Below are 13,704 nucleotides of genomic sequence, written 5' to 3'. Positions count from 1 at the left end.
TATTTTATGTGCTCCGGTGAAAAGAAACTGACCGTGCTGACTAGCTCAGACCATGGGTATCTGGAGAGTCTTGGGGTCACTGTTCCCAGAAGGGGTCTGCATTTGTGATTGTGGTCCAAAGATGTACAAGAATGAGATTGGGTCCCTCAAGTCCTAAGCCAGTATCTGATCGCAGAACCTTGTTCCTTCCTTTCAAAAGAAAATGATGAAAAGTATTTGAAGATGCTGCTCATAACCTGTTGTTGCTTCCTTCTAATTAGGTATTTGCCACCAGAATGTTTTGTGGTTGGGAAAGAACCTCCAAAGATTTCAAATAAAGTTGATGTCTGGTCAGTGGGAGTCATCTTCTATCAGTGTCTCTATGGCAGAAAGGTAAGACTGCATTTAAGTCCTTTCTTAGTGGTGATTCCCAAACCTTTTGGGAGGCAGCCCTGGCTTCTGCTTCCTTCTCCTCCCCAGGCTGAGAAGGTGCTTCCTTCCGCCTTGTCTCCTTGCTGTCAGCTCCAAGGTGGATCTAATGGGGGAGAAGTGGGGAGAATTCACTAGGCTGTGTTTTGCTCTACGTGGCACTTCCTTCAGAGCAGTATTCTGCAGATAAATCTATTTCCACTGGGCTTGTTCCCACTGAGGCCGTTATGGGAAGTGTATTGTTCAGGGCCAGACACCTGAGGTTCTTGGTCTGGCGTTGTTTTGTGATGCTTTCAGTGCACTAAGCCTTTGTGGAGCCTGCTGCTGCAAGTGTTGTGAAAGCCTGGGCTGAGAAACGTGGTGTGTTGCTTAGTGTTGTCAGTCAGACGGTGGAACCAGCGCAGCAGGGACTGAAGTGGGTGAATCTGCTGTTGGCTTAGATAGAGGAAGGCCCTCTTGTGTGTGCTGAAGCTGACCTAGGTCTGGAAAGAGACTTAACTCTTTGTCTAGAGCGCTCTATCCAGCTCAGTTAATCCCTCCAAAACATCCGTGGGAGCTCCAGGTGGAGCAGACACCAGTGTCGAGTCACATTTAGACATACTGACGCCACCACCAAAGCCCAAGAAGGAATGTGAGAATTTGTAGGAGCTGCCTGTTGGCAGCAGGACCCTGACATGCCCCGGGGCTGTGGCTAACTTTAACATGTTTGCAGGACTGTCACTTTTCATTTTCCCCAACCTGCTGAACTGGCACATCAGGGAGATCCCAGCCCAAGCAAGGCCTGCTCCGATCCCATCCCATTCCTGTCAGAGTTGGAGACACCCCAGACATGTTCCAGTTTCATCCCTTTTGTTCAGTTTAAGGTCAGGAGCAATGTGTCCTCATCTGGCTGGAATCTGCAGCACCCTCACAGCATTTGTGAGCTGCTTGCTCAGAAAAATACTGATGTCAAGCGATGATAAAAGAGTAGAATTACGGGGGTTTTTAAGGCCTGTCTTAAAACTTTAACTACTGTCTTCTGTTGGGTTTTTTTTGGTAGCCCTTTGGTCACAACCAGTCACAACAAGACATTCTGCAGGAGAACACAATTCTGAAAGCTACCGAGGTGCAGTTCCCTCCAAAGCCAGTAGTCACACCAGAAGCAAAGGTAAATCTTGCAGCGAGTTTGATCACGCTGTGTATGTTGGGTCGGCACTGGCAGCTCCATCCTCTTGGTTTCCCTAAAACCAGCAGGAGTTCCGTGTTTGACACTTGCCTCCTGCAGCGCGTTCGGTGGCTTTGCGCTGCTGTAGCTGTCAGGCTGAGGACTGAACAGAGTGCGGTGCGTGCCTCTGCCCGCGCGTTCTCCTGATAAAAGATGAGCTTCTGGTGTAGGAGTCGGGCTGTCTCTGTGGTCACTGCAGAAGGAATTTCAAGCGCTGGGGTTGTCAGATTGCCCCCGTGCCTGAAGAGTTCTCTGGTAAAGCTTCCTATTTCTGTCCGTCTGCTAATTCTCGTTTTGCCTTTGGGGTATCTGCAGGCGTTTATCAGACGTTGTTTGGCCTACCGAAAGGAGGATCGGATAGATGTCCAGCAACTGGCCTGTGACCCGTACTTGCTGCCTCACATCCGCAAATCTGTATCCACAAGCAGCCCAGCTGGAGCTGCGATTGCATCAACCTCTGGATCATCCAATAATAGCTCTTCAAACTGAGACAGAGTAATAGGCCAAAAACTGCTTGAGAAACCGGCAAAAAGACTTTCAGAAACAGCTTTGGAATAGAGGAATCCGCAAGGGTCTCGAGAAACCTGTACCAGGTGCTTTTTTTCTCTTGCTTTTTTCCATCCATAGAGCATGACATCAACTCTCATCAAGAAAACCTTCGGCATCTAGGCCAAGCCATGTGGATAGGAGATGGCTTGAGGTTTATCCAGTAAATGACCACAAAAGGGTGGCTGCTCTGAGCAAGGAGGGGAAACTCAAGAAAATACAAAAAGACATGGTTCCATGTACTGTGAACTTCTGAACATGCAGCCTTGGGGAATCCAGGACGCCGTGTGTGCTTCATATGAAGAATGTGGACTTTGGAGAAAGACTGGGCTAGTCCAGTGTTGATATTTAAACATTGTTCTTTTTCTTTTAATAAAGTTTAGGTAACATCTCCTGAAAAGCTCGAAGCACCAAGGTTCAGCTGGGGATGGTATATGACTCTTTGCCCTTTGGAGGGGAAAAAAGTTGATCCTGCCTGTTCATGGCACTAGAGTTAGTGTTTTACCCCTAATTAATTTCAATTTTTTAAAAATAACAATTTTTTGGAAGAAAACAGTTTTCTGGTCTCAAAGTGAAACCCGTATTAGCAGGCTCATGGCAGTGTCCATTCTGCGGATGGTGCAGCTTTCTGCTCCCTTGGGGTGGCCTCATGAATACAATTCACCTTCTCAGGAGGGCGCTGAAGCCCACAGGAGAACAGGCTTGCGTAGATCTCCTGTGATCAGAGTGGATCACAGCTCAGACTGCCACAAGGTTTTCAGCTGCTGCTTCGTAGCTCTCAACGGTTGCACCTTTTTAATTTATTTGAAGTGCTGTTCTTTTTGAAAACACACCCTGACATGTTCACGACGTGCTCTCTGCTCTCGTGAGTGTGATACCTGTTGACTGTTGAAAAGGCAGGCAGTGAACGGGAAAGAATCGGAGCACAGCCCAGCTGATCACAGGTGTGATCTGTGCTCACGCAGTACTGTACATACCTTGTTCATCTTACAAAAATCCAAAGCTGAAGACTTGTCTGCTCTTCTCGGTTAGGTGACTTGGCAGCAAAGCTTCCTCTCCCTTAACACTTACCTTCTAAAACTTGCTGACTTTCCTAACTTGCTGCCATCGCTGCATCCGATTTCAAGTGAGGGGATGAGATAATGTTCTTGAAGGGAGCAAACACCCGAATTATTTTTTTTTTTTTGTCTCCCTTCTGTAGTCTGGAGGGTCTCACACCCTTCGGCGGGATCCTGCCTGCTGTGAAACGCAAGCCTCTTGTCCCCGCTCTGCCCCCTGTTCCCCCCACATTGAAGGAAAACTGAAAACACATACAAAAAGCACAGCACTTGAACATGTGGCAGCCAGGTTGGAGTGCTCCTAACATGTGGCAGGAGTTCATAGCCAGAAATATTTAAAGATGCAGTGTTCAAAAGCAAGGCTTGTGTCGGTAGGGAGCCGAGCGGTACACTGTATTCAGGGTGGTGTTTAAAAAACACATGACCCTGAGCGCACTTCCGAACCCGGTACCCAGACCGCTGCGGCGTGGGCTGTCCGTGCGTCACCTCCAGCATCGCACCCGCAGCTCCGGCACCACGTGGACTGGTTTTGGGGTGCTTGGTAGCCAAATGGCGTTCTTGTGGCAAGCGATGTTCTCCATTGTGCACTTTTCAGAGAGAACTACTGCTTGTCTGCCTTATTGTAAGCCATCGTCTGCAAGTATTATGCTTAAACCTGATCAGGAACTTCTAGTAAACTGAAAAATGGAGGAGTCTGCTGAAATCAGGCGATGGACCTGGGAAGTGGAGAACTCTGCCGCTTTGATTTTTCTTACTGTTTTTGTAGTGACTCTTGGGCTTTTAATTGGATGTATTCACTTGCAGCTGCATTAAGGTGGTCTCTAAACTGTAGTATTTTAAACAAAGAAAAGAAATACTGCATCTTTAAATCCTCAGCCATAATTTCTTAGCCCTTTCCATCCCTGCTGCTCTGTTCCAGAAGTTAACTATTTAGCAAACAGCACTTCGACTTGTCTATTCAGCCTGTCAGGCGCAATCAGGGTTGATGCTTCATCCCGTTTGCTGAAGCTGATGATTTGGTGTCTGTCCACCAGATCGGGGAGAATTCTAAAAGGGTTTTTTCTATCCCGGTCCCGTTGTTTCTTGGACATACAGTGTGTGCTATCTCTGTGGGTGTGATTAGTTTTGTGTCAGATGCATTTATTCCTGCTGTGCGACACCCATCCAGGGGCGTGGGGACAGCGTTGGCCTTTCCTGAGGCTGATGGCAGTGAAGAACCCTGGTAGAATTCTGGCTGCGACACCTTCCTTGTTAATATGGGTTTCACTTCCAATAACAGACCCTATTGCCACACTGTTCATTTACTTAAAGAAAAGTGTATGAAGAATTTGTAACTTAAACCAGGCCAGACTGTTTTGGCTCTACCCAACAGATGAGACATGGATATTAAAATAAGTTTTAAGAAACCGATTTGCTCGGCTCTTACTGTTCTGCTCTTTGTAGCGTTGGCACGAGCTCTCTTGCAGTGGCTGCGTGGAGTTGACATGAGACAAGATGAGGAAGGATGGAGGAGGGCTGCGTTCAGCAGCTCAGAGCAGTGAGATCTCTGCCTCGGAGGGGGGAATTGCTGAAAATTACAAAGTCTTATTTAATTACTGGCATCGATCTTGTTGTGGAACGTCGAGACACATTCGAGGTGGGTTTGTCCCTCATTTCCAGTAGAGTAGCAGCTGCCTTTAGAAGCTATAGATGTTCAGGACACAAAATGCACCTTTTCTGTGTCTGTTGATGAAAATCGGTGTTGAACTCCTGTGCCCTGGCTGTCTCTGCCGGGAGCTGGTGGCTGCAACCCGCTGGCCGCTCCCCAGCGCACGGGTGCCCGAGGCTCCAGCCTCAGTCACCCAGAGTAACTGTGCTGAGCAGTGATGAGAAACTCGGCTCCTTTAATTTCTTACGGCTGAGCCTTGTCAGCTTTAAAAAAAACATACAATAGAAAATTAAAAAGGACCTTGGCAGCTGAAGATGTCGAGTTTGCTTATATCTGGACTAATAACTGGGGAGCACCGGTTCACACGCCCGGCTCCTCTGCCGGTGTGTCACAGCCCCAGTGCGGGGTGGCCCCCCCATGGAGCTGGGCAGCGGCAGCCCCCTGGAGCCTGCTGCCTCCGAGGGGGAGTCGGGGGGGATTGAGGAGTCGTCGCGGGGATCGGGGCTTCTCTGCAGCCTACACCACCCTCGCTGCACTTGAAGTCGGCGTTGGGCTGAGCGCGAGTGAAACCAAACACCGAGAGCAGCTCGGCTCCCTCCCCGCTGCTGCAGTTGATTATTTTTCAGCCCCCTGTGCCAGTTTTGATGATGCGACACAGATTTGGGCAGGGGGAGGTGGCGGCAGCGTTTCGGCAGCGAGCGCACAAGCATCCTGCGGCGGCAGCCGGGCCTCGGGGGCAGGCACCCACCGCGCCTGCGTGGCGTGCCCGGGAGCGGGGGTACGTGCGGGATTACGCGCTCAGCTTGACGCCAGCGGGAACGAGAGACTGACCGAGGGGCTGCCTCGCTGGATGCTTCGCCTCCTGCGTTAGCGGTTAGGAGGCACGCTAGGCAATGAGCTGCCTCCTGCCAAATGGGCCAGTCCCAGTTTATTTTGCGACCTGGCAAACCCTCGGCACGAGGTTTGCTCCCGCTGCCAGTGTCTCCCTGGGGTTTGCTGCCGGAGGATGGTATTTTCTGGGTGCTACGCAAGCCTGGCTCAAGCAGCCTTGACTCAAACCTTCCCGCTCCCAGCATGGAGTGGGAGAGGGGACTTGCGGCGTGTGGACGTGGGACCCGGTGCAGCCCTGACTCCCGCCCAGACCGGAGTCACCTTTTCTACCAAACGCCGAGGAACCTTTGCACGTGACGCTGAATTTCCACCGCCGCACGTGGCTGTGCCCAAGTCCCCGCTTCACCCCGGCGCTGCCCCTGGGGCAGCCGGTGCTCCAGAGCCATCGCCCTGGGTGGGGGTGAGAGGCCAAGCAAACGCGGAGCTGCTCAGCCTCCCCTCACCACATTCTCACCCAGGAACAGGCGTCTTGGCCACAAGGACGCTATTGTCTGTGCCGGGCGGGGGAGCAGGAGCTGGGACCGGGGCTGAGACACGCTCTTATTTCATGCATTAACTGCGTGGGGGCGCGAGGGACGGGAAAAGCCGCTGGCGCGTGCTGTCTGCTAAGGAGCCGTGCGCCGCTGCCAGCGCTGTGCGCGTCCCGTCTTCTCTTCACTCCCAGCTCTGCCTCTTGCCATGGGATGGGTTGCTGCAGCCTTTCTTCTCCCTCCGTCCTTCTATTGCTCTGTTGCCTCTCATTTCCAAACGCTGGCCAGCTGCTGGGTCAGCGCAGGGGGGGGCTCCGTGCTTCGTGTTGATCCAGTAAAGTCTGAAAAGAGACGTCAGCCACCGTCTGCCCCACCAGTGTGGGATGAGCCTCACCAGCCCGCAGGCAGCCCTGGCCCAGAGCTGCCCTCCCACCCGCTGTTACTTGGGCTGCAGGGATGGGGCAGAGAGGAGCAGTGGTCCAGGTGGGGCTAAAAACACTGGGATGCTGTGGGGGGCGGCGGGGTGAAGACGAGGAGACTTGGCCTGGCGTGCAGGTCAGATCTCCCATCCCCACTCGAGCAGCCACAGGCAACGCAGGCCGGGGTGCTTGGCTCTGGTTTGGGTTCACGGGAAGAAAAACCCCCTGAGCTCTGCTCAGCGCCGTCCTCTCTTGACCGAAGCCACCAGCTGTGCGGGAGCCATGAGCACGTGCTGGCTCGGGTCCGCAGGACATGGGCTGCCGTGTCGGCAACCTCCTCGCTCTTGGCCTTGATTGTGAGATTCAGGGCTCAAAACCTGCTTTGTTCAGCATTGGCTCATCCCAGCTCCTGCTAATCCTGAAAATCCACCCGCTCGCACCCAAACCCAGGAGACCGGCCGGGATTGGTGCCAAAACCTCTCCAGGCTAAAGGGACCGGCGAGGGACAGAGGTGGAAGGGCACGTGCCTGTGGCTACCGGGTATGGCAGTGGCAGAGGTGGAAATGAAGCATCTGGGGCTGACTGCGTGGCCGCTGGACCAGGCTGCTCCTGCTGGAAAGGGCCGTGGGACAGGGTGGGATCTCTGCTTCCCGGACCCATCCCTGCTTCTGGCTGGGGGAAGATGCCGTTCGGGATGTGCTGTCCTCCGCCGCTCTCCAGCTGCCTTCCCTTCCCGCTCGGCAACCCGGCTCTGCTCATTTGCTCCAGTCATGCAGAGAAAGTGTTTTTCTAAAAGGCAGATTTCTTGCAAATGGCTGGAATTTCTCTTTGCCCCTTTCCAGGAGCTCTGGGGAGGCCGGGGAGGAAGGAGAGGCAGCGGGCTCGGAGGGCAGCGCTGCTCCCCGGGAAGCCCCCAGCCCCGTCTCGCCCCCGCGGCGGAAGGGCAGGGATCTCGGCGCTGGCCCTCCCAGGGCTGGAGCGCCCTGAAATTCCTCGTGGCAGCTTTGAGCGAGCACATCTGGTTTTAATAAATTATTTGCAGCTTGAACTTGCCTGACTTTTAAGGGCTGCAGAAGAGAGAGCAGCAAAGAGCTCTGAGAGCCCCAGTGTGGGGCGCCCACAAAGGGACCCCCCACCCCCTCTTTGCAGTGCTTGGAGCCAGTGGAGTTGGGCAGGGGGGCGAGGGGGGGTCTGGGGCTGCCCAAAGCCCTGGAGGGTCCCCAGCAGCTGGCAGAGCCCCGTCTGCTCCTCGCAAGAGCTGAGGGGACGGTCGGTTTGGAGGCAAGGAAACGGCCCTTCTTTTTGGCCAGGATCCTTCTGCCCGCAGCTGGGTGTCGAGCAAAGCTGGGGCTGAGCTTAAACACGGCGTTTCTGTGCTCAGGCGAGGAGCAACCCACAGCGCAGGCGAGGGTGCCTCCCCGACACCCCCTGCTCGGTGGGGCCCCAGCCAGCGGCGAGACCCCTCTCCCAGCACAAACCCCATCAGTGCTTGGCAAAGCCAAACCCTCGGGACCATCGGCATCACCCGGGTGCCCGATGGAAGAGCTGAGCCCACCCATCGTTTCCCCACGCTCAGCCTCAGAGGGAAGGCTGCAAATGCAAACTGGTGCTTTGGGGCAAGCCCCCCACTGTACCCCCATGCAGGTTCCCCGCTGTGCCGGGGGGGAGTGTCAAGCCCCACGTCCCTGCCAGGGGGCTGCCAGCCACCCCTCGCCGCCCAGCGCAGAGCCTGGCGGTGGGCTCTGGGGGGAAGCCCTCTCCATTGCTGGGCCTGGGGCTGTCCTGGCTGCTCCCCGCCTTGTCTCCGGCTCGAGGAGAGCGACGTGGCCTTCCCCTGCTGCCGCTGCCGGCGCGGGGGAGAGAGGAGCCAGCAGACGCCAAGACAGCCTCTTCCCTAAGCAGTGACCTCAGCGCGGCGGCGCCTGCCAGGTGGGTGTTGATCTTGGCCCAGCCGGTCCTGTTCGGGGGCCAGGATGAGGCCGAGGCGGCGCGGCCGGAGGGCTGAGCTCGTGGCAAAGCCTGGCAGGTGCTGCTGGACCCCGGCGTGTGGGCAGCCCCCGGCTGTGACTGCCACAGCAAAGCAAAGCCCGTGGCACTGGCAGCCCCTCCACAGCTGATGCTTGCTGGCAGGGCTTTGACCCGCCCAGTCCTGAGAGCCATGGGATGCAGGGAACACCCTTGGAAAAGCACAATTGAGCAGGACGTGCAGCCTCCCTGGGCACATAATGTACCTCCATGTCAACCCTGGGGTCTAAAATAGACCGTTTGGACCTGCTGGTCCTCAGAGGTGGCTGATGGGTTGGTGCAAATCCTTTGGAGCATCTGCCCTCGAGGCTGGTGCTGCAGGCACTGCTCTCGTGGTCCACGGGTCCCCAGATCCTGTCCTCTAACACCTCTGGCACAATCAAACACCAAACGTGCCCCAGATCAGCTCCAAACTCAGGAAATCACAGGGTGCCCTGCTGCCACTGAGCACCCCAGCTCAACTCCAGGTTTTTCCTTCCCATCCCGAATAGCTGGGTCCCACAGCTCCTTAGTGACACTTATTTCCAACTTGTGCAATGCCGAGCATCCCGACTGACCCATTTTCTGCCAGTGCTCCCAGCCAGGGCAGCCAAAGGTGGGCAAGCAGCATGGATCCATCTCTGGAAATACTTTCCAAATCCTTCTGCAGGGTGATTTCGCCCATAGCCGATGCTGCTTCACCCTGCCCCATCGCACCCCCTCCACTGCGGCCGCTCCCCAGACGGTACGTTGCTTCAGCCAAAAACCAGCATTTTTTATTTCAAGTAGGGAACAGATACGGATGCTCTGACTGCAGGAATCGGCCGCAGATGTTGAATGTCACAAAACACTGGGCAAGCCTGGGACAAGCCCACGGCTCCCCTCCGTCCACCTGGTGCCAGGACTCTCCTGAGAGCGTGGCCAGCAGCGCCGTCGCCCGTCCCCTGCACACGGCCGCATCCCCTCGTCTGGCAGCAGCTCGTTAGGGCCAGAGAGGTCAGACAGCCTGGAAACGTCCCAGGGGAAGGGAAAAATGCATTTCCTCCCGATCCACTCCGACGAGTAGCAACTCAACTGGTACTAAACCGGATTAGGAGAGAGTAGGCGAGGAGCTGTTGGCCGGCGTTGGAGGAATTAATTGTTAGGGAGTGCTAATTATCTTCTAATCGCATGCAGCAAAGGGGCCTCCAAGACATGGGATGAACCAGACTGGGGGGCGGCGATGCTCCGTGGGACCCGACGCCTTTTGTCTCTGCTGTGTCCCCTCCTTTGGATGGGATTGAACTCCTGGGAAAGGGATGTCAGTTTTCTCTGGGATGGACGGAGGGTCCCGCTCATGGGACTTCACGGCTACATCACGTCTGGCTGCCAGTGCCCCGGTGGGCAGCATCCCCCAGGAGTGGTTGCCAAGGTTCAGGGATGGGAGCGAGGATCTGGGCAGCTCCCTCCTTTCCTCCGGCTGTTGTGCTCACTCCCCACGGGCAGCCCCCGGCATGCGTCCAGCCCGTGGAGGGTGAGCGAGGCTGCTCTCCCAGCGCTGCCTCAATTAAAAAATAATCCCTGGCTTAAAAATAATCAACAGCCCAGATGCTCATGTGCTTAATTGGCACCCCCCACCCTCCACCCGACCCGGAGGGTTTGCATCCCCAAAGCCCGTCCTGGCAGGTCCTTCCTGCCTTGCTGGGAAACAACGGATTCATTTATTTTTGCAAGAATGGCCAAACAGCACGTGGCTGGCTTACAGCCGTGTCCCTGCGTCCTGCCATCTCAGGGCCAGATCCTGCTGCCCGCTCAGGGGAGCACTGCCATCCTCTTGGCCTTAGTAAAAGCATCATCTCACCTGGATCCTGCACGGCAGAACCTGTGTGGCGAGGCCTGACATGCCCAAATCCCTGGAGAGCTGGAGGAGGAAGTGAGAGGCTCCTGCATCCTCAGGGATGCTCCCGCGGGATGAGCACTGTGAGTGTCACCCTTCCCGCGCTGGAGCAACTGGATCTTTGCAGCGTGCCACGAGTGTTCCCAGCTCCACACTCGCAGCTTCCTCCGTCGCTCCCAAGAATGGTGGGGGAACCAGCTCTCCGGCAGCCGGACGATGCTGTGCCCGAGCCGTGCTGAGCCTTGCCTGAGCCGTGCTGAGCCGTGCCCAAGCCGTGCCGAGCCAGGCCTGAGCCGTGCCGAGCCATGCCTGAGCTGTGCCTGAGCCGTGCCTGAGCCGTGCTGAGCCGTGCCCAAGCCGTGCCCAAGCTGTGCCAAGCCATGCCTGAGCCGTGCCTGAGCCGTGCCTGAGCCGTGCCCAAACCGTGCCTGAGCTGTGCCCAAGCTGTGCCCGAGCCGTGCCCGAGCTGTGCCGAGCCATGCCCGAGCTGTGCCTGAGCCGTGCCTGAGCTGTGCCGAGCCGTGCCAAGAGGTGCCCGAGCTGTGCCGAGCCGTGCCTGAGCTGTGCCTGAGCTGTGCCTGAGCTGTGCCGAGCCATGCCCGAGCTGTGCCTGAGCCGTGCCTGAGCTGTGCCGAGCCGTGCCAAGAGGTGCCCGAGCTGTGCCGAGCCGTGCCTGAGCTGTGCCAAGCCATGCCCGAGCTGTGCCGAGCCGTGCCTGAGCTGTGCCAAGCCATGCCCGAGCCATGCCTGAGCCGTGCCTGAGCTGTGCCTGAGCTGTGCCTGAGCTGTGCCTGAGCTGTGCCCGAGCCGTGCCTGAGCTGTGCCCGAGCTGTGCCTGAGCTGTGCCGAGCCGGTGCCCGAGGCCATGCCCGAGCTGTGCCTGAGCTGTGGCGAGCCGTGCCTGAGCCGTGCCTGAGCTGTGCCTGAGCTGTGCCTGAGCTGTGCCTGAGCTGTGCCGAGCCGTGCCCGAGCTGTGCCTGAGCTGTGCCTGAGCTGTGCCGAGCCATGCCCGAGCTGTGCCTGAGCTGTGCCGAGCCGTGCCAAGCCGTGCCCGAGCTGTGCCTGAGCTGTGCCTGAGCTGTGCCGAGCCGTGGCCCGAGCTGTGGCCTGAGCTGTGCCTGAGCTGTGCCGAGCCGTGCCAAGCCGTGCCTGCCTGCCCGAGTGGCAGCTTCTCCTCCCGGGCTCAGTGAGTTGAAGTTTTTATTCGGGTCAGCAAACCGCGATGTTGAAGCTCCTCCAGGTGCCACAGGGTGACCCGTTACCTCCAGCCAGACCCCGTGGAAGGTGTGAGCAGCTGCGCCATTTGGTGCCAACAATTTTTAAGGTGCGAACGGTTTCTAGGACCGAAGAAACCCCCAGAGCAGGAGCCTGCGGTGCCCACGCAGCTGCCCTTGCAACAGGCCTCCTCGCACGGTCTGATGGCCACACGGAGCCGGGAAAATGCCGATTTCCCGTGTTTTCTGCATGCGTTGCCTCCTTTGAGTGCTTTTGGGGGGCCAGGCAGCCCTGCCTAGAAGGGAGGTGTGAAAAAGACAACGGTTAAGAGATAATTAAAAGTTTTTAAGGTACTCAGCTCTTGGGTATGGGATCTGCCTGTATCAGGTACCCTGGGATGCTCTTCGCCACGCGCCCCTTGGCACAGGCCAGCTGGAGCAGCAGCTCCTTGGGGGGACAGACCTGCTCCCCGATAGGGTGGGTGCCAGGTGCAATGAGCTGTGTCCGGCCTCAGCATCCCCCACCCACGGGTGGGCTGGGAGGTGCCCAGCTCCGCGCTGTAGGGATGGGTGGATGGATGAATGGATGAATGGATGGATGGGTGATGGATGGATGGGTGGGTGGGTGATGGGTGGATGGATGGGTAGGTGGATGGATGGATGGATGGGTAGGTGGATGGATGGATGGATGGGTGGGTGGATGGATGGATGGATGGGTGGATGGATGGATGATGGATGGATGGATGGATGATGGATGGATGGATGGGTGGGTGGATGGATGGATAGATGGATGGGTGGGTGGATGGATGGGTGGGTGGGTGGGTGGGTGGATGGATGGGTGGGTGGGTGGATGGATGGATGGATGGATGGGTGGGTGGGTGGATGGGTGGATGGATGGATGGATGGGTAGGTGGATGGATGGATGGGATGGGTGGGTGGATGGATGGATGGATGGGTGGATGGGTGGATGGATGGATGGATGGATGGATGGATGGATGGATGGATGGGTGGATGGATGGATGGATGGATGGATGGGTGGGTGGATGGATGGATAGATGGAGGGGTGGGTGGATGGATGGGTGGGTGGGTGGGTGGGTGGGTGGATGGGTGGGTGGGTGGGGTGGGTGGGGTGGATGGATGGATGATGGGTGGATGGATTGATGGTGGATGGGTGGATGGGTGGGTGGGTGGATGGATGGATGGTGGGTGGGTGGGTGGGTGGATGGGTGGGTGGGTGGATGGATGGGTGGGTGGGTGGGTGGATGGGTGGGTGGGTGGATGGATGGATGGGTGGGTGGGTGGGTGATGGATGGGTGGATGTGTGGATGGGTGGGTGGATGGATGGTGGGTGGATGGATGGGTGGATGGGTGGGTGGGGTGGATGGATGGATGGGTGGGTGGGTGGATGGGTGGATGGGTGGGTGGGTGGGATGGGTGGGTGGAGGGTTCAGCTGCGTTGGTGCTGCAGTACCGTGAAATCACCCCTCGGTTGCGGCCCCTGGTGCAAACCTGGTGCAAACGTGTGCCGGGGCCCAGGGCAGCCCGTGGCCCCCCTCGCCAGCCAAGGTGCCCCCCCCCACTGTGTGCCCGGCCAGGGGAAGGTGCTTGTGAGCGGGGCCGGGCGGCACCGTGCGCATCTCCCACCGCACCCTCGGCCCTGCCCCGCACCACGGGGCGCAGGGGATGCGGCGGGACCCCTGGGGGGCAGGGCGGAGCCAGCCAGCCCCTGCGGGGGCTTCGCAGGGATGCGACGGGCGAGCTGGGGCACCGCTCCCGCCCCCCTCCCCCCCCGCGGGCAGCAGGACGGGGACCCCCCCCGCCCCCCCCGCCCCAGGGGGGCCCGCGGCTCCCGCTGACGCAGTGTCTGAGGCTGCCGCACACGCCTCGGCTTTTTTTTTTTTTTTTTTTTTTTTGTACTTTTTTTTTCCCCTCCCCTTCTCCCCTCCCTCTCCCTTTTCGGTGGCCC

The 13,704-nt window shown here is 57.4% G+C and overlaps 1 protein-coding gene across 7 annotated transcripts in view; it reads left to right on the top strand.

Moving 5' to 3' along the window:
• Positions 1-4,626, top strand: part of TLK2 (tousled like kinase 2) — a 43,467-nt gene extending 38,841 nt beyond the window's left edge. For all 7 annotated transcript variants that reach the window (XM_056362266.1, XM_056362270.1, XM_056362265.1 and 4 more), the window contains 3 exons: positions 261-372; positions 1,448-1,555; positions 1,928-4,626. In XM_056362266.1, coding sequence (XP_056218241.1) covers positions 261-372; positions 1,448-1,555; positions 1,928-2,101 — 394 coding nt within the window. In that variant the 3' untranslated portion in view covers positions 2,102-4,626. The remainder of the gene's footprint in view (positions 1-260; positions 373-1,447; positions 1,556-1,927) is intronic.
• The last annotated feature ends 9,078 nt before the right edge of the window (positions 4,627-13,704 follow it).

This window comes from Falco biarmicus, chromosome 17 (assembly GCF_023638135.1).
Source record: "Falco biarmicus isolate bFalBia1 chromosome 17, bFalBia1.pri, whole genome shotgun sequence".
NCBI lineage: Eukaryota > Metazoa > Chordata > Aves > Falconiformes > Falconidae > Falco > Falco biarmicus.
The sequence above is the reverse complement of the archived record's forward strand: the minus strand, read 5'-3'. Positions and strand labels throughout refer to the sequence as shown.